General features: G+C 45.6%; 6 protein-coding genes across 6 annotated transcripts; 4 read left to right on the top strand and 2 right to left on the bottom strand.

Moving 5' to 3' along the window:
* Window positions 1-758: 758 nt before the first annotated feature.
* On the top strand, window positions 759-3472 carry RhiXN_08671 (pectate lyase; the record flags this gene model as incomplete). Its single annotated transcript, XM_043328487.1, has 18 exons — window positions 759-907; window positions 1536-1599; window positions 1662-1760; window positions 1816-1904; window positions 1956-2085; window positions 2146-2160; window positions 2227-2259; window positions 2329-2384; window positions 2447-2455; window positions 2520-2533; window positions 2592-2655; window positions 2709-2723; window positions 2781-2821; window positions 2875-2896; window positions 2950-3031; window positions 3095-3207; window positions 3270-3333; window positions 3386-3472. 18 exons carry the CDS (start codon window positions 759-761, stop codon window positions 3470-3472), a joined length of 1146 nt encoding a protein of 381 aa, XP_043183872.1.
* Window positions 3473-3651: 179 nt separating this feature from the next.
* RhiXN_08670 (Derlin-2) lies at window positions 3652-4893 on the bottom strand (the record flags this gene model as incomplete). Its single annotated transcript, XM_043328486.1, has 6 exons — window positions 3652-4055; window positions 4203-4353; window positions 4403-4493; window positions 4551-4590; window positions 4659-4692; window positions 4741-4893. 6 exons carry the CDS (start codon window positions 4891-4893, stop codon window positions 3652-3654), a joined length of 873 nt encoding a protein of 290 aa, XP_043183871.1.
* Window positions 4894-7268: 2375 nt separating this feature from the next.
* RhiXN_08669 (Retrovirus-related Pol polyprotein from transposon TNT 1-94) lies at window positions 7269-11459 on the bottom strand (the record flags this gene model as incomplete). Its single annotated transcript, XM_043328485.1, has 8 exons — window positions 7269-7354; window positions 7403-7504; window positions 7556-7819; window positions 7874-7952; window positions 8019-8394; window positions 8428-8584; window positions 8633-8864; window positions 10863-11459. The coding sequence occupies 8 exons, from the start codon at window positions 11457-11459 to the stop codon at window positions 7269-7271; spliced, it is 1893 nt and encodes a 630-aa protein (XP_043183870.1).
* A 322-nt stretch (window positions 11460-11781) lies between these two features.
* RhiXN_08668 (uncharacterized protein) lies at window positions 11782-12740 on the top strand (the record flags this gene model as incomplete). Its single annotated transcript, XM_043328484.1, has 2 exons — window positions 11782-11798; window positions 11852-12740. 2 exons carry the CDS (start codon window positions 11782-11784, stop codon window positions 12738-12740), a joined length of 906 nt encoding a protein of 301 aa, XP_043183869.1.
* Window positions 12741-15918: 3178 nt separating this feature from the next.
* Window positions 15919-18057, top strand: RhiXN_08667 (pectate lyase; the record flags this gene model as incomplete). The annotated part of the gene is made up of 18 exons (XM_043328483.1): window positions 15919-16067; window positions 16121-16184; window positions 16254-16349; window positions 16403-16497; window positions 16550-16679; window positions 16742-16756; window positions 16824-16856; window positions 16915-16970; window positions 17027-17035; window positions 17105-17118; window positions 17178-17241; window positions 17294-17308; window positions 17365-17405; window positions 17470-17491; window positions 17548-17629; window positions 17686-17798; window positions 17853-17916; window positions 17971-18057. The coding sequence occupies 18 exons, from the start codon at window positions 15919-15921 to the stop codon at window positions 18055-18057; spliced, it is 1149 nt and encodes a 382-aa protein (XP_043183868.1).
* Window positions 18058-19893: 1836 nt separating this feature from the next.
* On the top strand, window positions 19894-21154 carry RhiXN_08666 (uncharacterized protein; the record flags this gene model as incomplete). Its single annotated transcript, XM_043328482.1, has 4 exons — window positions 19894-20019; window positions 20079-20306; window positions 20358-20494; window positions 20551-21154. The coding sequence occupies 4 exons, from the start codon at window positions 19894-19896 to the stop codon at window positions 21152-21154; spliced, it is 1095 nt and encodes a 364-aa protein (XP_043183867.1).
* Between the last annotated feature and the right edge of the window lie 69 nt (window positions 21155-21223).

Raw genomic sequence — 21223 nt, 5'->3', positions numbered from 1 at the left:
AAGGCAACAAGTACAGGTGGGGGCTTAGTAGTTACTGGCCTAAGGCCTTGTACAATTGAGAGATGCAACAAGAGGTAATTGACCTGGGTGTTACCATGGTTGGTTGGCCTCCTTATATATTACAGAGCTACCTAATTACTAATACAACTATATGCAATACCGTATCAAATAAGAACCCCAATCCGTAGTCGGCCTTACTCATGCATACGTGTCACTGACGTGTCATAGTGATGTCATCAGGTGGAGGTGGCTATGTATGCTGAGGTAAGCGTGGATGGGGACGTGGCTTGGCGCTTAGCGTATGATATAAGCGCCGAAGTCACGTGATCAAAAATGTTGTCCGTTTGCCTTTGTTTAAATCCAAGAAAATGGGATAAAATTCCCTGGTATTGACTGTGTCTACAACAGTATATTGACTAAACACCTTCTTTGGCCAAGCATACTAATAAGCCATGGGCCATAGACCTGACATTGTACCAAGTTGATGATCATGCCAAGAGGACTTCTAACGCTCCAAGTATGGGCTGATCTAGACATTGAAAATGTTTCATGACTTGCTGTGGTCAGGGGTTCAGTCTTTGTCATTTGTATATTCCAAGTGGTCTACTTAAAAGTAAACCAATCATGGAGTTAGATCATACATTGTGAGGTGTTTAGCTGAGGTTCTATGCAATAGTGTCAGCGTATAAAATGAGCTTTTCAATGGCCTTTTGTCTCACAGACTCCCTCTTCTCTTTTGCTCTATTGGCCTTTCAACCATGTATATTCTTGCATCTCTTGCTGCAGCCCTCATTGCCTCCAAGGGTGCTTTGGCTGTGGGAAGTCTGTTTGGATACGCTAAAGGGACCACTGGCAGAGCTGCTGCCACTCAAGCCACTCCAACTTCAACTGCTCAGTTGAAGAGCTGGTATGGAATTTGAGAGTCTATTTGTTACACTCCCAAGATTTATACCATTAGAATGGGACAATTTTTCTGTTATTTTTAGTATTTTTTACAGACTTGATATCTTTTGTTTTCTGATCACGTGATCTTGGCACTTATTATGCCAAGATGCCGCGCCAAGATGCTGTGCCAAGGGCGCTTAGGAGAAATCCATGCTTCTGCGCAGTCCAAAGCACACTTCTTATTTTATCTATGTACTTCTTTTCTCACGCGCACAGACCATGTAAATAGCGCCCTTACCATTATATATACAGCAGGAAAATTGCTTGGAGACACCAAGTTGATTTTACCTTGTCTCATACTCATTGAGGAGGATATCCCAGCCAGCTAAGAAGCCAGCCCCCATCAGTAGAAACCTTACCCCTTCATTGCGCTCACCACACCTCCTAGGCCTAAGGCCCCTTTGTCTCAGTAGATAACCCAGTAGACACCGCCTTAAGCGGTTAGTAGTAGTAGTTAGCCTGATCAGATTAATCAGTTGGTAGTTACTCTGTATTAGATATGGCCTTAAGCGCCTGTCCCTACTAGCATGTACCCACCTTACAGTGGTGTACAACACTATTGTTTTACACATACTTAACAACCTATATAGGCTCAAGGATAATGTAGCGCACAACATTCTGCTCAACAGGACTTATGATTTTACAGATACCAAGGTATGGCTGATTTAAATGCTACAAAACTACACCAAGTTTAGTCAATGTATACACATCTGTAGAGCTCAGTTACGGAAACTGGGTGCAAACCTTGGACCTGTTCTCCCAACCCGCAACTTGCAATTAACCCACACAACTGGTGCCTGGAGGATGCTGCTAAGGTGAGTAACACTGTATACAACTCAGCAACATATATCAATTATAAATTTCATTTAGGTCACAGTCACTTACAAAAAGGCTGGGACTAACAGTATTCTTGTGGGTTCCAATAAGACCATCCTTGGCAAGGGAACTTCAGGATGGATGTAAGTTGCTACACTCAAGTGATTATCATACATTTTCTGACTATACTTTAGCAAGGGCAAAGGTCTAAGGTTGATTGGAAGTACCAATATCATCATTCAGAACGTCCGTATCTCTGATATCAACCCACAATATGTGTGGGGAGGAGATGCCATTAGCCTTGAGGGCGCCAGTAAAGTTTGGGTAGGTCACCCCCTTATCCATCAGACTCTAAGCCAGAGCACTGATATCCATACCTTATAGATTGATCACAACTACGTAGGTCAAGCTGCTAACACATGTGTTGTTGTTTCCCACTCGCATAATTATACAAACATGTTATAGATTAAAAGCATTGGACGGCAGTTCCTTATTAGCGTAAGTATAACAAATACTTTGCGTACGACCCTCATCTAACACTGTCACTGATCTCTTCGTTGATTCTAGCACTTTGACCCCAACATTCAAGTCACAATCTCGAACAACTACTTTGACGGGCAAAGGTAAGTCCGTTAGAGTTCCACGATATACTATTTTCATGTATATATCTGGCTTCCTCTTCCAGCACATGGTCGTGAGCTCATTCAGCTGTATAATCAATTTAAACCTAGTCTTTACTTAGTCGTGATAAATAACAGCACTAGATGTAATGGTAAGTCGATAAAATTAGCGGACATGATGCGCACCGAACGTGGATACATCCGTTTCAGAGCACCATTACTGGTCGTTCTACTTTGTTGGTAAGGCAGACGAAATCACCTTTGCCAGGAACTAGTACGTATCCATACTATACTTGCGCTTTCCTTTCTAATACGTCTCTTATTTAGCATTTATCACACTGCGTAAGTGGTTCTTCAGAAGGCGGTAGGTAAGAAACACTCAATCTATGTTGTTTGTAGTGGACGTGGTCCTAAGGTTGGAGGCATATCTGGCAATACTCGTAAGTATAATTCATTCACTCCTCGGATTCAGAACCTTAGCTCCAATCTCCAGAAAGCATTCACGTCTACAACAAGTAAGGTTTCAACCGTGTATATGCGCTCAGCAAGCCTAACATTTGGGTCATAGCTACTGGAACGACGTGACCGGCAACGCTCTCGAGCCTAACAACGGATCTCGCGTACTGATGGAAGGCAATGTATTCAATAAGGTTAGTGTAGCACCTCTGTTGTGATAACAGGCAAACCTGATACCACTGGGCATGTGCGTATAGGTCAAGGCCCCCTCCTCTGGCGGCTCGGCTGGAACGGTGTTCGCACCTACCTCTTCCAGTATGAACGCGCAATGCTCGAGTGTGCTTAGCCGAAGCTGTGTTTCAAACATTCTGTGAGTCTTTCGTTCGCTGACACTGGGATACAACCCGCCTGGCTTACGAAGAATGTCTCCAGGACTGGGGGCTCGGGAAGCCTATCGAACACTGGGAATACAGCTGCTATTAGGCCATTCACTGCCGTGAGTTATGTATCCCATGTATATATGCCCCAAAACTAACTCTCTGTTTCAGTCCACTGTCAAGAGTGCTTCGGTCATGGACCCTTCCTCGGTTGTTTCTTATGTCTTGGCGAATGCCGGACTTGGTAAGGTTAACTAGTGCGTCATGCGTCCCAGAGGCTACTTGGAGATTATTATGAGAAACAAACGTACTTAGTAGTTGTAATTCAGTTGGAGAAATATATAGCTTTCTCGTTCTAAGATCATGATGATGCGCGCAAACAAAGTTTTAACGTTACTGTCTTGAAACAAGTTACCATACATGCGAGTTTGGGTTACTCATTCACTGCCCAACCGTTGGCCGCTGCCCCAGTTATGACCAGTACTTTTGGCGCCTTGTTCGGCTCCAGCGCGGGGAGGAACAACTGCGGTTCCCCATGACCGGGTCTCAGTACCCCCTTGCTCGTGTATTCCTCCAACCAACCAACGAACCCAGCCTGGCGCCACAGCATACTTCCTCCACCCGGGTGCACTTAACCTTGCGGCTGCAGTTGATGTAGCTCTCCCGCCCCCAGAAAGAGTGTATGTAGAGGAGCCGCCGTAAGATTGAACGCCCGACGAGGTGGCTGGAACGGACCGCAATTCACTAGGATCGGGGAAGAGCATGAACCAAATATGTGAGGCAATGACGCCAGTGAGGGACTGAAGGAGAGCTGGAGGACCGCCGTTTATCAGATCCATGCCTAGGCGAAGTCGAGATCATAGACATGGGGGAGTTGTATAAGCGAGAGCGCGTGGTCCATTAACAACGTTTTGTAAACATATACAATGATTGTGCAAGATTGTCCGTTAGGTTAGAAAGGTTCTGAGGACAAGATCGAAGTACTTACCGAGCATCACAAAGGGAAAATATATATTTTTGACAGAGATAAGCCCGAATAGAGAAACTTGAGCTTCCGGGTTAGACCGTGCTGCACGGTAAACCAACAAGTGCAATAAGGGACGGAAGAAAATCAGCGTTCGGAGAGGAACGTTGAGTCCCTGGGTACATTTATCAGTACGGACTGTGATCGCTCTCACTAGCCCTTACCATGATGGCGACACCTGATACAAGTAGATGCCAGGCATAGTCAGCTGAATGCCCGCCAAACAAGACTTCCTCGAGCTCTTTAGATGCGCGACTACGATTGTTTCTTGTGAGTATAGATTCGGCAAAGAATCATAGTTATATAACCTACTAAAGCATCAACATGTCGAATATAAAAGGCAAACCGCTTGCTGTCTCCCAGTCCAAGCCGAAGTCAAGTCAGTCATACTACTTGTGTCCTGACAAAGTAGTCACTCACGTCCTAAGAACCATGAGGTCCATAATCTCCATATCTAGGATTCTCTGTAAGAATAAACCTGAGAGCAGCTCTAAACACTGACCTGGCCCTGTCCAAATACGTACTTTGCCGCGTATACTACTTTGTAGCCTGATAGCATATGCATCATGACCGGAAGAGATACGGCGGTACTAGACAATACCATAAACCTCGTTACGGGAGGTATTTTTCGTAGTTCAGCTCGTATGTCATCCATGGTGGCAAGTGAATGATGGTCAGGCACTCGAAGGCGCTCTATTCGTGGTTGGTGATAACGTGGCACACACACGCCGGGCGCTTATCTCACTCTCACAATTTCACATTCGCAAATGTCGGCGATCGCGAGCCACATCAATACGCGATCGCCGGAAGTGTTCGATTTCAGTATAAATCTGCCAACTTACATTATTCGCAATGTATGCCAAGAATCTTCCTACAAGAGGTTGTGGTAATTCCGGGAAATTTTCGAACAGCACGAAGCCCAGTACTGAGGATAGCCTCGTTGACAAACTTGAGCCGGACCTCCATATCTATAGCACAGTTCCTCTTCGAAGTCAAGCCGACTATTTTATCCCACTAGTCAATACTCTCCCCACCGAGATTTTGATTTGCATCTTTAAATACTGTCACTACCTATGGTGGTCAACGCCCATAAGGAAAGACCAGGCCGACTCGCCTGCAATCTGGGATCGCAGCATTAGAAATATCATGAGGCTAGGATGTCCCGAGAACCTATCGCATGTTTGCACTCTATGGCGTCAAATTGTACTCTCAACTCCCGCTATGTGGTCATCTCTCAACATTTTGACCCTTGGTCGATCACCCCAAACCTTCTTGGATCGTGCTTCTGCGTTTGTTCCTCGGGCACAAAACCAAAAAATTTCACTATGTTTGGCCTTGTACCATTATGAGACCACCTTCCTGCCAAATATCGATGAGCTGAAAGACTTTTTTAGATTCACTTCCCCTCGGCTAAGAGAGTTATTGATAGATAACTACTCTGACAACACTGCTTTCTTCACTTCTCTAATCCAGACTACGATTTCAAAAGCCACGCCCGGAATTCTGCATTGTTTATGTAGAAAGAAGTAAAATGTATATAGAAACAAATATATATTAAGATCTAACTAATTACAAAGTATGAACAAGAGTGAGATTGAGAGAGAATAGGATGAGTTGTTAGGAGGCAGAACAAGCCCCCCTTATATACCCGTGAACCAACCAGTCAAGTCACTTATAGGGGTGACGCGTACTTACTGCGCTTTACTGCGCATATAGCTTATTGGTTAGTTTGCACTGACTCGATTACATGGAAGATACTAGATTGTTCTAGTATGTACAAGTTATTTCTACACTCCCCCTTAATTGAGTCACACATTTACAGATATACATATTGATTCAATTCATTTGTTATAGTTCACATTTTCAGTTTGTACAGCTATTTTGTAATATAATTGAAATCGCTTCTTTCTATTTGATTTCATTCTCCTTAGTTTCCTCCAGCTGTTTGCCTAGTATCAATTGCATAAGGTATCTGAATTGAGGAGCGGCTAATGCTTTAGTAAAAGCATTGGCCAAGTTCTCATTAGTTTGTACATACAGTGTAGTTACCTTACGTTTCTTGATTATGTCTTGCATGAAGTGGTGTTGAATATCAATGTGTTTTGATTGTCTGTGAAATTGCAATTTGGCAGACAGAGCAAGAGCGGCAAGATTATCTGAAAGAATTAAGGTTGGATTGTCAGTAGTGAAGTTGAGTTCTTCAAACAATTGACGCATCCATAAGTGTTATAACCTCCTTAACAATACCATCAGAATCGGACGAATTTTCTATTATTTTTAGTATTTTTTACGGACTTGATATCTTATGTTTTTCAATCACGTGATCTCGGCGCTTATTATACCGAGATGCCGCGCCGAGATGCCGTGCCAAGGGCGCTTAGGAGAAATCCACGCTTCTGCGCAGCCCGCAGCACGCTTCTCACTTTGTCTTCTTACTTCTTTCTCTCACGCGCACAGACCATGTAGATAGTGTGCGTTGTCTATATATACAGCAGGGAAATTGCTTGGGAATACCAAGTCAATTTTACCTCGTCTCATATTCATTGAGGAGGATTAGTCAGCCAGCTAAGTAGCCGGCCCCCAGTAGTACTTAGACGTTCACCACCCTTGTTTAACTCACCACACCTCCAGGCCTACGGCCCCCTCGCAATAGTTAACAGTAGTAGTCCGCCTTAAGCGGAAGTAGAATAGCCTTAGTAGTTAGATTACATATGTGTTGCCTGTAGTAGTACGGCCTTAAGCGCCCACTCCACCAGCGTGTGCCCACCTTACAGTGGTGCACAACAATAAGGCTTGAGTACATGCGTGAGATAACGACATGTATTTGGCCTCCATTGTCAATAAAGCAATGGTGGCCTGCTTCTTAGCTGACCAAGAAATAGCAGCGCTGCCTAATAGAAAGACGTGACCAGAGATTGACTTACGATCAAGTAAATTGCTTCCCCAGTTGGCATCAGAATAGCCGATTTCACCAAAGTTGTTTGTTGATTGCCAATACGTTAGTCCAAGGGCCAAAGTGCCTTTGAGGTATCAAACCACGCAATTGACAGCAGTCACGTGTGCGGGTCCGTAGCACGTAGTGAATTGTGCTAAGTGAGCAACAGCGTAAGCAATGTCTGGTCAGGTACATAGAGCAGCATATAGTAACTTGCCTATGTACGTACCATAATTGAATTTTGGTTTGGTACCTTTGTATTGCGTGAGTTGAGTCATTGGACTGATTGGTGTGTCGGCCGGGTAAGCGTTGTTGAGTCCTGCAATGATTGCTAGGTTCTTGATGTAAGTTTTCTGGTTGAGGTGGATGGTGCCGGACTTACGGTTTTGAACAATAGCAATGCCTAGGAAATGATGGATATTTCCTAAGTCTTGCATGTTGAATTTGTGTAAGAGTTTGGCTATGGCAGATTCAGTGTGATTGCGTGAAGTAATAACAATAGAATTGTCAACGTGCGTAGCAATAATGGATATGCAAAGCTCACCCTCAGTGTTGACCATGCGTTTGTACACGCACGCGTCAGTAAGGCATGGCGAGTATCCAAGGCTTTTGAGCTTGGTATTGTATAGTTTGTTCCACATGCGGCCTGCTTGTTTCAGACCGTAAATTGAACGTTTTAGTTTTAATACTTGATTCGTACCGTCTTCAAAATATGGGATCTGTTGCATGTATAATTCTTTGTTTACTTTTGCATGTAGGTACGCAGAATTAACATTGAGCTGTCGAATATCCCAATCATTTTGGTTAGCAATGGATAACAGTAATTGTATTGAGTCAAGACGTACTACAGGTGCAAACGTCTCATCAAAGTCAATACCAGGTTGTTGGCTGAAACCTTGGGCTACTAGTTGTCCCTTGTAGCGGGCTGGTGTGCCGTTGGCGTTACGCTTGAGTGTGAATACCCATGCGTTTCCAATTGCCTTGTGTCCGGGTGGTAGATTGGTGAGATTGTATGTATCCATTTTCTTGAATGTACTAACCTCCTTTGCCATGGCTTTTTGCCATTCCTCTGCGTCCGGTCCGGCAAGCGCTTCCGCAACAGTCGGGTGGTTGTTGGGCGCGGATAGCTTGGCGGCATAGGCCCATTCGTGTTCCACATCCCCGGGTGTTGCCAGGGTGGTATCCAATTTGGTTGAAGTTGATTTGGATAGGTTGAGGTAGCTGAATCAATTGTTGAGCAAGTTGGATAAGGACGTGTCCAGTTTGGTCGCTGGCGGGGTTGCCAGCGGGTAGGCAAGCTTGGACGGGATGGTAGGGGCGGAGAGTATGGAGGAGGTGTTGGTGGAGAAGGTATATGCGTCAAGATCAATGTTGGAGCTGTCAGAGTGCATGCTTGCGGCGTTGGGGAGGTCTAGTACAAGGTTAGTAGTCTCATTTGTTGCTTGGTTATTAAGCTGACCTGTCGCAACGTTGTTGGGGAGTTTAATCCTGACTCCGCCACGTTCTTGTTGGAGGGAGACGTGAGTAGGGTTAGGATTCCTACTGCGGGTTTGGGCTCCGGTTGAGACGTTACCTTTGAGCGCATTGATTGTTTGTAGAGTAGAGTTAGAAATAGAATTATTACCAGTGCGCATAACAGGATTGTTGCAAACAGTGGTAGGTTTGGGAACAACAGGTTGATTGAGCAATTGCTGAATAGGTTGAGTTGGTTTGTTGGATGTTGATTTGTTGCTCAGCGGTTTGGTTTTTATACCTGTATGTTCTAATTTTTTGATTTTTATTTCTTCACTATCTACATGCGCTCCCCCTGTTCTAGTATTTTCTATTGGTTGTTGCGCAGCGCTGTTAGCTTGCGTCATCTCCCCCTCAGCGGGCGGAGCAACCAATTCTCCCAGTTTGGGTTTGCCGTTATCGACTTCTTTGATTTGTGCATGACTCGGAAAGGTGACGTTTTGCAAGTGCAATATGCAGTTTGATCCTGACTTGTAGTACTGCCAGCTCTTTCCTTGGACGTCTGATATGCCCACAAATATTGTGGTTGTTGTCTTAGGGTCAAGCTTAGACAAGTCTCCACCTTGATTTAGTACGTAGCACTTACTTCCCCAAGGACGGAGCGTATTAACGTTAGGTTTAATGCCCCAGAAGGCTTTGTAGGGCATTTTCCAGAATGTTCCGTGCACTTGCGTAGGCACACAATTCTTTAGGTAGCATGCGTATGCTATGGCCTTGCTCCAAAGAAACTTTGGGGCGTTTGACTCGAGTAGCATGGCTTGTGCTTTCTTGGTGAGTGTTCAATTCAACCTTTCAGCGATGCTGTTTTGTTGGGCTGAATATGGGGCCGTAGTTTCCAAAATAGTCCCCCTTTGAGCGGCATGCTTGATCCAGTCTTTATTCACAAATTCCCTACCATTATCAAAGCAAACTTTCTTGATTTTCTTATCTTTTTGTGTATTTAGTATTGCTTTGAATGATTTATATTCGTTCAATGTTTCATCTTTGTGTCTTAAGAAACCTAAACAAGTAAATCGTGTAGCTACATCCGTGAATGATACATAGTACTTGTATTGACCAATTGAAGGAGTTTGGGCCGGTCCCCATACATTGGTTACTACTAACTCACCTATATTGGAGACTTTTGTCGCCAATTCTTTGGGGAATGGTTGTGTGTGGGCCTTTGTTTGTGCGCATACATCACATTCAAAGTTAAGTCCAATGGCATTGTCAGCTATTTCCATACCTTTTACAGCGTTGGTGTTTTTTAGGCGTTGGAGAGCTTGCGGGCCAATGTGCCCAAGAACTTTATGCCAGTCGAACCAAGTTCAACCAGTTTGTTTAAGGAGTGCCAGTTCAGTGGACTTATTGTTTGCGTTTTGTTTGTTAATGTAGCGCGCATTTATTTTCCACAAATTCCCTTTTGCACGTTCTTTGAGCTTTGAACCATAAGTAATACATTCATTGTTTGGCCCATATATTACTAAGCAGTCTCAATCCATTGAAACTTGGAGGCCTTTATCAGTTATCAAAGATAGACTGATAAGGTTCACAGGTGAGCTTGGCACATGAGCTACATTAGTAAGTCTAATAGTAACGTACTTGTTTGTCTCGGGGTCACTGAGACATTCAAGTTCTATTGTCCCTTGGCTGATTATTGGTTTGCTTCTGGATACGCCAGATACATGTCCCAATGACTTACTATATTTGGAAAATAAGTTCCAGTTGTTAGATATGTGAGTCGTTGTTCCGCTATTGGCTATCCATGAGTTTGTTAGCTTACTAATGGTTCCATATGATTCCTCAATGGTCAAGAATGCGTAGTCGGCTGATGTGGACTTTTCCACGGCTATATGCGTTCTAGCATTGTTAAATTGGGTTTTATTTGGTAAGTTTATTTGTCTGTTTTGTCCATTACCTTTATTTCCTGATTTGAATGCACCTCCGCCGGGGCTTTGGCACTCAGCTATCCAATGGCCGAGTCGTCCGCAGTTGTTGCATTTTGACTTAGTCTTATCTGGACCTTTACCATTGGTACGTATAGCTCTATTTACAGTTGATTTGTTTGTACTAAAGAATGCCTTTCCATCAGTACCTCTAGTATTTCTTTGGTGGGATTCTGCTAATATTTGTGACCTCAAATTGCTGATTTGATTTGCTTGTTTGTTCTTGTCGTCTAGATCAAATTGGAAGTTTACAGATTGCGTAAACGTATCCCAGCTATCAGGTAAGCTTGCAATGAGCGTTGTTATCCAATCGACCTCAGTGCATGAGTCCTTACTGATACTGTTTATTTGTTGGTACCATCCGCGCATTCGCTGGATGTGTTCCTCGATGTCTTCACCATCGGTCATCCAATGACTGAAGAATCGTCTCCGTAAGTCAATGAGTCCAACAGTACCTTTGACTTGGAATGTGGCTTCTAACGTAGACCAGGCGTCGGCGGCAGTTGTACAACCTTGTATGTGAGTAAGTACACTTCCGTCAACTCTTAGTCTTATGTTCAATAGCGCTTTGCGGTCGGCTTTAATCCAAGACGCATATAAGGGGTTGTCGCTGTCGACTTCCAAGTCAGGTAAGCGGTTACCTTCATCGTCTTTACGGCCGGTGATCGCAACTTCTACCTTAGAGTTCGGTTTAAGTTTCGATCCGTCTGCGTGTCCATATAAATCGAGGTCGGTGAGTACGTCCTCCATTTGGATACGCCAAACGTTATAGTTGTTGGCTCCTCGTAAGGGAGGGATCCGATGCAAACTGCCAGCGCCGCCGGCATTTGCTCCTGAGGGGTCAGTCATAGTGACTAAGGGTTAGGTTGAGTACTCGGTATGTATATATAGGTTTCTATGTACAAGTAGGCTATAAGCGTTCAGGCGGGGCTCATAACCTGTAGAAAGAAGTAAAATGTATATAGAAACAAATATATATTAAGATCTAACTAATTACAAAGTATGAACGAGAGTGAGATTGAGAGAGAATAGGATGAGTCGTTAGGAGGCAGAACAAGCCCCCCTTATATACCCGTGAACCAACCAGTCGAGTCACTTATAGGGGTGACGCGTACTTACTGCGCTTTACTGCGCATATAGCTTATTGGTTAGTTTGCACTGACTCGATTACATGGAAGATACTAGATTGTTCTAGTATGTACAAGTTATTTCTACAGTTTATGTGTTACGAATCACTGTAGGCGCACACAACAGGGAATTGGTATCGAGGGAACAGACGACTGGGAGCTTCCTACAGCCGAGTCATGCGGTGTATCGCAACAGCTGCTAGACTCTATCTTACGTCCCATCACATCGTTGCGCCTGAGTAACAATTTCTTTCCTTGGTCCAGTCCAGCCTACCATGGCCTTGTCAAACTCCACCTTTTGTTCACTCGATCAAAGCGCGGTCGTAAGCCCCACATTCATGTCGACAAACTTAGGGACATGCTTCTAGCTTCTCCTGCGCTTCGCGTACTGCACATTAACATTATCGTGATTGGCAAAGACGAAATCAACGGATTAGCACCTGTTCCTCTCAACGAGCTGGAAGAACTGAGCTTAGACGAAATGTCACGCGATGTATACGACGTAGTTCTTCCGTTACTCGCGCCCGGAACAAAGCCACTACAGTTCACGTTCCAGATGCAGCAAGAGTTCAATGCGCCGCTGTACTGTACAACGGTTGCGGCATTTCTGGAGCGGACGAATGTAACCAGTTTGTATATCCTTGGTCGATCGTTATTCGACCAGCGTCTTTCAGTTGATGAGTTGATGACCAAGTCGCCCGGGAACATACGTACGCTTGGGTTGGAATATCTGCAGATACTAGAGGCTCCAATCTCTGAAGTCGAAAACTATGAGGGGCTAGGACAGCTGAGTCGGCTATATATGAGAAAATGTGTGATAGACGTAGACGAGTTCAAGAAGTTGGCTGGGCTGTTCCGACTACAAATGCTTAAATTGCACAAGCCCGAGTTCCGAGGGAGACTGAAGGGAAATGATGCAGAGGCACGGCAGGAAATAATGTCGATAGCGCCAACTGTGAGGTGGGTGCGTTCGACGAGGGGAATGGATCGATGGGATGGGTGAATGGTGGAATATGATGACCCGCCAGCGACGGTCGACTTGTCCGATAGGTCGTGCGGCGATATACCATCTGCAGTATTGTAACACCCCATTTTTTGAACCAAGAGCATCAATGCATATGGAGAATCATTTTTTGTAGCGGGAAACGTGTAATTATAGTGCTGTGTTATATGCATTTTTACATCAAGTCTCCTTCGGTCGTGCTAGCACATATCTAATAAATGGTTAATCGACCGGCGCCAATGCCTTCGTGTGGTTTTGATCCAATAAGTGGAGTTTTTCACCGGAGCCCACGGAGGCCGCAAAACTTATACTGGGCCGCCCAGGCCAGGGACTTAGTTCGGCACTATCCGCCCATGTATTGTGTTTACCATCCATGTTTAATTCCATAACTCGGCGCTTGCGCCTCTTGTCCCTTTTTCTATCCATACCACATCCTGCGAGCGCGCCGTCACTCGCAGCATCATTCACTCGTTTTCCACTTTTTCTGTGAGTCCCGCCCTCCCACCCCTTCTACTAGCATTCGACCTGGTTTGGGCGCCCACCCAACTCGCTCGGTGGCGCGGCCCCGGTGGCACCCCGGTTCGGCGTTCCGCCTCTCTGGCCCCCATTCCTCTTCGTCCACTGGTCCAGGTCGTTTCCTACTTATCGTATCATATCTATCCCCCCCTCTCTCTCTCACTGTACCGGTCCAAGGCCAAGTGTGTCTTGAGTCTGTATAATGTGGGTGGAGCTCGTGCACCGACGCGACAAGTGTTGTGGAAGAAACTTAGGCTCTGGTGGCTTCGCGTTTTTTATCGATGTAAGATTAGCATAGAGGTAGATATGTACATATGTGTGCACAAGACCATCGTCAAATACCAGCATGGGTAGAGTATCCGGCACTGAGTGCGCGGACGAGAGCTGGGGCACCGAGACGCGAGCAGAACTCGCGGGTGGGTGGCCAAGCCCGACGATAGTCGAGCGTGGAGGAGGGACGATGAGAAAGCTCTAGGGGGGATGACGGCTCACGAGACGGGGAGTAGAAGCGAGCGGGTGGGAAGGCGGGTGGGAAAAGAGGGAAACAAAAGCGCGATGAGGTGTCGAATGCACTGTGGAAGTCTAGTTGAATGAGCTCGAGTGATGATCATGTTACTAAGTACTTGGGGCCCTACGCGACCCACACATAAGTCTGGGTTCTTGCGTCTCTGCGGGCTCCGATCCACAGACCCTGTGTGTTCGTAGACTGTAGACAATTACAATGAGAGAATGCATAGATATTGCATAGAATAAAGCAAGGCCGGGGCAAACGCCCTCCCTAAGGGTGAGGTATCTCTGTAGTAGGAGGGATAGATAAAGGCGCACGAATAGTGCGAGCCTACAGTATACAAAAAGGGGGTGTGATGGTATGTATGCATAAGTGTCCCCAGGGATGTACATGCAAATCTCCGCCCGACCCTGGGCTCCTGCATTTCCAGAAACTCAAGCAAATAGCCCTACGTAAGAAACAGTGCACATTGAAGACCATGTGGAATTTAATTCATCTTTTTATATGCACATTTTCTACACCCCTATTTTTCAAAAGACCATAACGTGATCATTCAATATACTCCTTAACTGAAGGTGCGCGTATCTCTACGGCATAATTATCTGAACTATGTCTCGTAGAATGTGACATGCCATCTCCACCGACTTCTAAGTAGGAAATCCAAGTACCTGCATTATAATATCAAAGCAAACGGGACCGTGGAGGCCCTCAGTAGGTGTCGTAATTTCATCAAGTCAGCACGGAACGACTAGTACTTAGTACTCTTAAGACCTGTTAAATGCATTATAACGAGTTCGGATAGGTTTCTCCGTTCTGATACTCAGGTAGCAATCTGAGAAACTTCTTCATCAATTGTTTGCATGTTACAAATCACTGGAATAGTAAAATTAGGGGGGCGGTTGCCAGTCTCGATGTGGTGTTGCAAACCAATATGATCGTCGGGTCGGTTTCCAAATTACCTTTTCATAAAGTCAATTTCGTCTCAAGCCCGGGGTAAGTAACCCTTTTAGATACTCCGCGAAAAAGCTCTCCGAGGTCTGAACAGGGGTAGTCATGGCCTGAGAGAGTGCAAGTGCACCATCACACACGTTTCTCCCAGAAAGAGGTGCATATATTTGTCACGCTCGAGTCGAGCCCCAAATTCAACAATCCCTCTACGAAGCCTTAAAATCTCCTTAAAATCTCAGCCAGAAAGGACAATCTGTATAGGATGCGCAGCTTGGCATTCTTCCAATTTCACGACATGACGGATGAATCCAACGCAGTTTATCAATTAGGAAGAATAAGGAAGTTCTGGCCCTCATTTCATCAACGAGACATGTTTTTTCTCCGAATCCAATTAAGCAGGTTGCCAGGTGCGTTTTGATTAAGAGCTTGGACTTGGCGCTCCGGATAACTTCCGAGCGTGGAAACGGACTAATCAAATTTCCGATTCGATAAACGAGAGTTCGTGGACGCTTCTCAACCGGTGCCAAGCCATGCTCGAATAGTGGCCCGATACGCACGCGCGTTGTTGTAGATCAATAACAGACTGAGGCTTTTCAAACTGATTACAATTTCTAGTGAGTTATCTGAATTGTCATTGGAGAGAGCATGTCTTTGCTAGCACAAGGATACCATACTGGGATGAAGGCGGTATGTCTATAAATGCCACCAACTCCGGCAGTCACACACATTGTTCATGTTATTCTGGTAACGAAATCCTTTTCTGCTTGGACGTCAATGGCGCTTTCGTCTCACCATACCACGGGGTATCATAGCTTGAGTTCAAATTCACATATTCACTTTATTTGGAAATCTGTCACGCAGGTTTGAAGCAAGTATGGTTGATCACGGGCAGCCAATCAGATGCATCCCCTGGCCCACCTGACTTCCTGTTTCATCTTCAAAATCAGAAACTTCTTCTCCTCGATGTACACACGAGGAACCATGTGCTCCAGTGTTCTAATTGCATGACCATATCTGGACCATGTGCTAGGCGAAAAAAAAGAAACTAGGGAAAGTGTGCCCGATCTCGCACCGGGTCAGCAATGCAACATTTTGCGATACGTACAGCACAAAGAATATATAACATCCGCAAGAGAGTGTCACCTCTTCATATCTCTCTCTTCACATTTACTCAATCCACCAGGTTGCATATCTTTTTCACTCAGTATGATCTCCCTCACCTCCTTGGCGATTGCCCTCCTTGCCGCGAAGAATGTCGCGGCTGTTGGTAGCCCCTTCGGGTACGCGACTGGTACCACCGGAGGCAACAGCGCTGCCCAGGCCATCCCTACGTCTGCTGCTCAACTTAAGAGCTGGTAAGTTACATTTAGACTAGCACACGATATGACCTGACATCATGTGGTTATAGGCTAGAGGATAACGTCACCCGGAATATTCTGTTGGATCGCACGTATGACTTTACCGATACTGAGGTAAGCCCTATCAGATCACTTAACTACATATACAAATGTAGGTATTTAACTCATCGAAATTAATTGCAGGGGAATATCAGTGGGAAAATGTGCAAGTCGTGGACTTGCTCGCCAAACCCTCAGCTCATTCTCGACACAGGAAGTGGATGTGGATCGAGTGCTTCGGTGAGTACATATCTCATCATCCTTGCGCCCATGCGTTTACATCGCTCCGATAGACTACTGCTACCTACAAGAAGGCTGGTACCTCTGGTATCAAAGTGAAGTCTAACAAGACGATTGTTGGGAAAGGCACCTCTGGCTGGATGCAAGTGTATCCTTTTGCCTCGATTTATCAGCCCTCTTACTTGACTTTCCTTTTTTAGCAAAGGGAAGGGCTTGACGCTGAGCAATGTTAGCAACGTGATCATCCAAAACATTCGTATCTCGGACCTCAATCCCCAATACGTTTGGGGAGGTGATGCCCTATACATTGATAACTCTAGCAAAGTCTGGGTGAGCACCTTCAGCCTCCAAGTTGGATTAAAATTGAGGCTGATCAATAATTTCACATCTAGGTCGACCACAACTACGTACGTTCCTTCATCCCTCATACTCTTCTTGTCCTGATTCACAAACATTTATAATGGCGATTTCTAGTTCAAGAACGTTGGTCGCCAGTTTATCGCTACCGTAAGCTACACGTCAGCTCTACTATCGCATGATTGATGGACTTACTTCCATTATGTAGGGCTTCGGTGCCGCAAAGCAAGTCACTATCTCTAACAACTACTTTGATGGTCAATCGTGAGTAGCATTTTCCAATACGGCTGTAGCTTAAGGCTGACATCTAACTAATACAGTACCTGGTCGTAAGTACTCATACTATGAGCTGAGAACACAAGGTCGTTTGACACTTTTTGATCCCTCCTCAAATACAGAACTGGATGTGATCGTAAGTTACGTCTATCACATGTATCTACCGGCCGCTAAGAGCTTTCCGCGTTTCATTAGAACATCATTACTGGGCTCTATTGTTCGCTGGCAATGGAGACCAAATCACTTTTGCTCGTAACTAGTAAGTACCTCAAATACTGGCGAAAGATGAATATTAACATAGTCGCGTCTAGCATGTATTTCACCGCGTAAGTATGATAGCATCAGAATCCAACCGATAAGCGTACTGAGTCAATGTTCATAGTGGCCGTGGGCCCCATATTGGAGGTACTAACGGATACACTCGTAAGTATCAAGTCCATGTGTATAAAGATATGACGTTGCATGTTGACCATCTTTCATGGGACAGTGACCTTGCACATGTACAACAAGTAAGTTTTGCTCCTCATGTGTCAGTCGATTGGTGCTAAGATAAGTGATAACTAAGCTACTTCAACGACATCACTGGCCATGCAATCGATGCCGATACCGGATCCAAGATCTTGATTGAGGGCAACTACTTCAACAAGGTATTTAGTATTTTTCATAGTGGCGAGGCTTGAACTAAGCTCTGGTTGATATGCAGGTCAAGACACCGTCCACCGGAAGCACAAAGGGAGCTGCATTCGCACCCACATCCTCGTCCATGAACTCCCAATGCTCTGGTTCTCTGGGCCGAAACTGCGTGTCAAACACATTGTGAGTGGATCCTCACTCAAATTCCACTTCTTACTACTAAATTAGCGCTTCAAGGGCGGGTGGGTCGGGTAGCCTCACCAATACGGCTAACAGCGGCATTCTGAGCTCTTTCACTGCGGTGAGTTACACCACGAGTTCATCATGCGAATTATACTAATCTGTTTACTGCTAGTCGACGGTAAAGAGTGCCTCGATCATGGATCCTGCCCAGGTTCCATCTTATGTTACGTCCAACGCTGGCCTCGGAAAAGTCAACTAGTAGGCTAGAACCTACGAGTACGAAGCTGGTTTGGGTGGTGATGTTGTGAGGTAGACTTTGTTGTATGCTGCAGCGTTGTCATCAATGCGATACGATTATATGTGGGCGCTTATCAGTTGAATGTGTGAGAAATGACTGTATCCACCAGGAATCCCAAGTCAAACATAGGGCCAGGTTTTTTTTTTTTTTGGGGGGGGGACTAAAAATGTGGATTCAGAGGATGATTCATGCTTGCTGGGAAATACAAGCTTTCCAGGTTGGCCATACTCCGACTTTGCCCCAGAACCTCTTATCAGCGTTACAAGAAATGACTTATCAGCTGAAGACATGCTATATTATAATTCAACTTCGACATATGATTTGTACTTCGTTAGTGAACCACCTGTGAGCTCTCGTCGAAAAGAGAAATACTCCTAGAACTCTTAAGGCTCCCCCCCCCTTAGAGAGTTACAATGTTTTCTACTTAACCTATGCGTTGGTTGCTATCATATATGCTGTGCGGATTCTGTACGCGGTGCAAGTGGGGGAGCTCGCGGCTACCCAAGACTCAACCGCTCGGATCGAAGGTTTGGAGTGGCAGAGAGCCGCACAGTCCGGGTAGGTAATAGGAATAGATATATAGTGAGATGAATAATTAAATAAACAGATAAAAAAAATTAATATGCGACGCAGTTTTAGGGATGGCTTTTAGGTCTTCAAAACGTGAGGACAGGCTGAATCCTCGCGTTCAGTGCGCCATTCCGGGGTCGTAGTATGGGGATAGAGTCTGAACGACTCACGTGACCGTAACCTCCGTGCACTGCGGCTCATATGTCCATAATATTTATGGATACCAGACGGAAGAGGAACATGAGTTTGAATTGCTCAGCATCAATGCCTTGGGATCAAGGCATATCTCATCTCTTTTATATCTCCACATGATTGCTCCTCATTGATCTGAGGGATATAGCCTCTTAGAAATATCGAAAGCCTCCCTAAGGGAGTGGCACGTGAATCATAGTATCCGGGAGACGTACCACTTCCCCTGATAATCACCGCATCTGCAGGTGATATGGTGTTCCTCACAATCATTTTTAAACGGGGCTATTATTTGCGCAAACGCGCATTTATCTCAGATCTCCATCATCGATTGGTCGGTCTACTAAATATAACATTTTTGGGGGGAAATTCTGGGGAAGGACGCTGTAAGATAACACTGCTTTTTTCCCGCATTTTCAAGCTGTCACGAGCCCAGGCTGGAGGCACTCACGAGCAAATTGAATTTTTATTTGCTGACGCACCCGCGGGAATTTGACTTGGCGGAGTCCACAAAAGGCCGGTTCAGAACCGCGAAGCCCAGAAGATGCTTCTCTGTTCTCTAGGGCATCGACGCCTCGTGAATGCAGTGCCGATCTGTCCCCCCGCGTAGATCCCGAAAGACTAGGCATTATAATGGTGAAGATCTCCACGTGCCTAAATTAGAAGACAGCCTGTGAGATCTTATTTAAACTCACACTCCACGGATGAATATCTTCTAATACTCTCCTAGCTGAGTTGTTGCGACTGTGGGATGGACGACAAGCTACAATCTTATTAGACATCCACGGTCATCTCATAAGTTCCATCCGAGTGGATAAGCCTCGCTCGTCATGATACATTATAGGATACCTAATGAGGGGGCTCTCACTGACCTTGATCTTGATGCGCTCCCAGTCGATAAATAGCATACAATTTGCCAAGTTTGCTGGTGCTGGAAGCTGAATTTGAATTGCCCAAGCATAGCCACATAATAAGCGCCCTGTCTACGTTGTGACATCCCAAACGCCCCAGTCAATATCGTAACCACGACCGTCGTCGATGGCCTCATCGTCACTCGCTTTCCAACCGCGCTCGATTTATCAAAGACCGGAAGAAGATGTCCTACTATCTTACGAAGCAGAAGAAGAAAGAATTCCAAACGTACTTTATCAGAAACTCGAGCGGGTGAGTCGGTAACCACTGTCCGCTTGACTTATTTTAAACTAATTGAATTTGGAGTATAGTTAAGAGAAGAGAAACAAGGGACCCAAAATGATCGAGAGAGAGACCAGCATATCGATCGATTAACAAGACAGATTGCTCGATTGGAGTCTCAACCAATGTTGCTCGAAGCAATGCGCGCCGAGAATGCGCAACTGCGAACGCGAGTCACGGATCTCGAGCGCGATTTTCTCAGGGTATCAAGGGTCAATGAGATATATAGGCAGGAGCTGCTGGAGCATAGGCGCAGAGTGAGGCTGTTTGGTTATGTGCTAATGGGCAGGCGGCTAACCGTAAAATAGCTTGGACTGCCGTATGAGAGTTTGATCGGTCTGGGCTCGTCAGCTTCAGGGAGTATCTCTAGCTCACCGGTAGAGACGAGGAGGCTTGTACCTGCTACTAGTGCAGTCCCGATCCCTAGGGTACAATCTCAGACGAGGTATCTATGAACTCTGTGTCCATTGCAGACTTGCCATTTACATCCCTGCCCATCAGAATGCACTTAGAGAGTGCACCGGATTCGACTCCTCCTTCCTCTCCATCCTACTCCCTCTCCCCGACACAACCGTTTTTCCCTAGCACAGGGTCGCAGTTTACGACTCTAACCACACCCTCCTCTGCACCACCACCACCCCAGCAGCCCTTGAACGGAGTCCTGAGCTTGAACGGCGCACTAAACGAACTTGCGACCCAAAGATCGAACCTTACATACCCCTCTGTCCCACCACCCAGCCTGGCGAGTAGTTTAGGAAGCGGAAGTCCGGTAGTCGGTACGGTCAATATGGCAATGCGTGCACCGCCGAACAGCAGGAGACAAAGCAGAGGAGACGGGAGTGCGCCCAGGCCGATTGCACCCTTGTCTAATGTCTCTAGAAGAAGAGCAGGCTCAGCAATAGAAGACGAGTTGGAAGAAATCGACGAGGCGTATTCAGATGAGGAAGTACTCGAAGACGATGAAGATGAATTAGGAAGGAGATTCGTTGGATTGGAGATTGGCAGAAGGATTGGCGGGGTTGAACTTGGGGATGGCGTAGGGCGGGGGCCTCTGGATATAAGGAGTAGTCGAGGAGGCGGGCTAGGATTGAGTGGGCCCCGATAATGTGGGCATCTTGCATTCCTTATTCTTTCATTGGACGAGTGCAGATACCTCGAGGGTAATTCCACACTC

Source organism: Rhizoctonia solani, chromosome 10, assembly GCF_016906535.1.
Source record: "Rhizoctonia solani chromosome 10, complete sequence".
In the NCBI taxonomy this organism is placed as follows: domain Eukaryota; kingdom Fungi; phylum Basidiomycota; class Agaricomycetes; order Cantharellales; family Ceratobasidiaceae; genus Rhizoctonia; species Rhizoctonia solani.
This window is presented reverse-complemented; position numbering and strand designations above follow the sequence as displayed.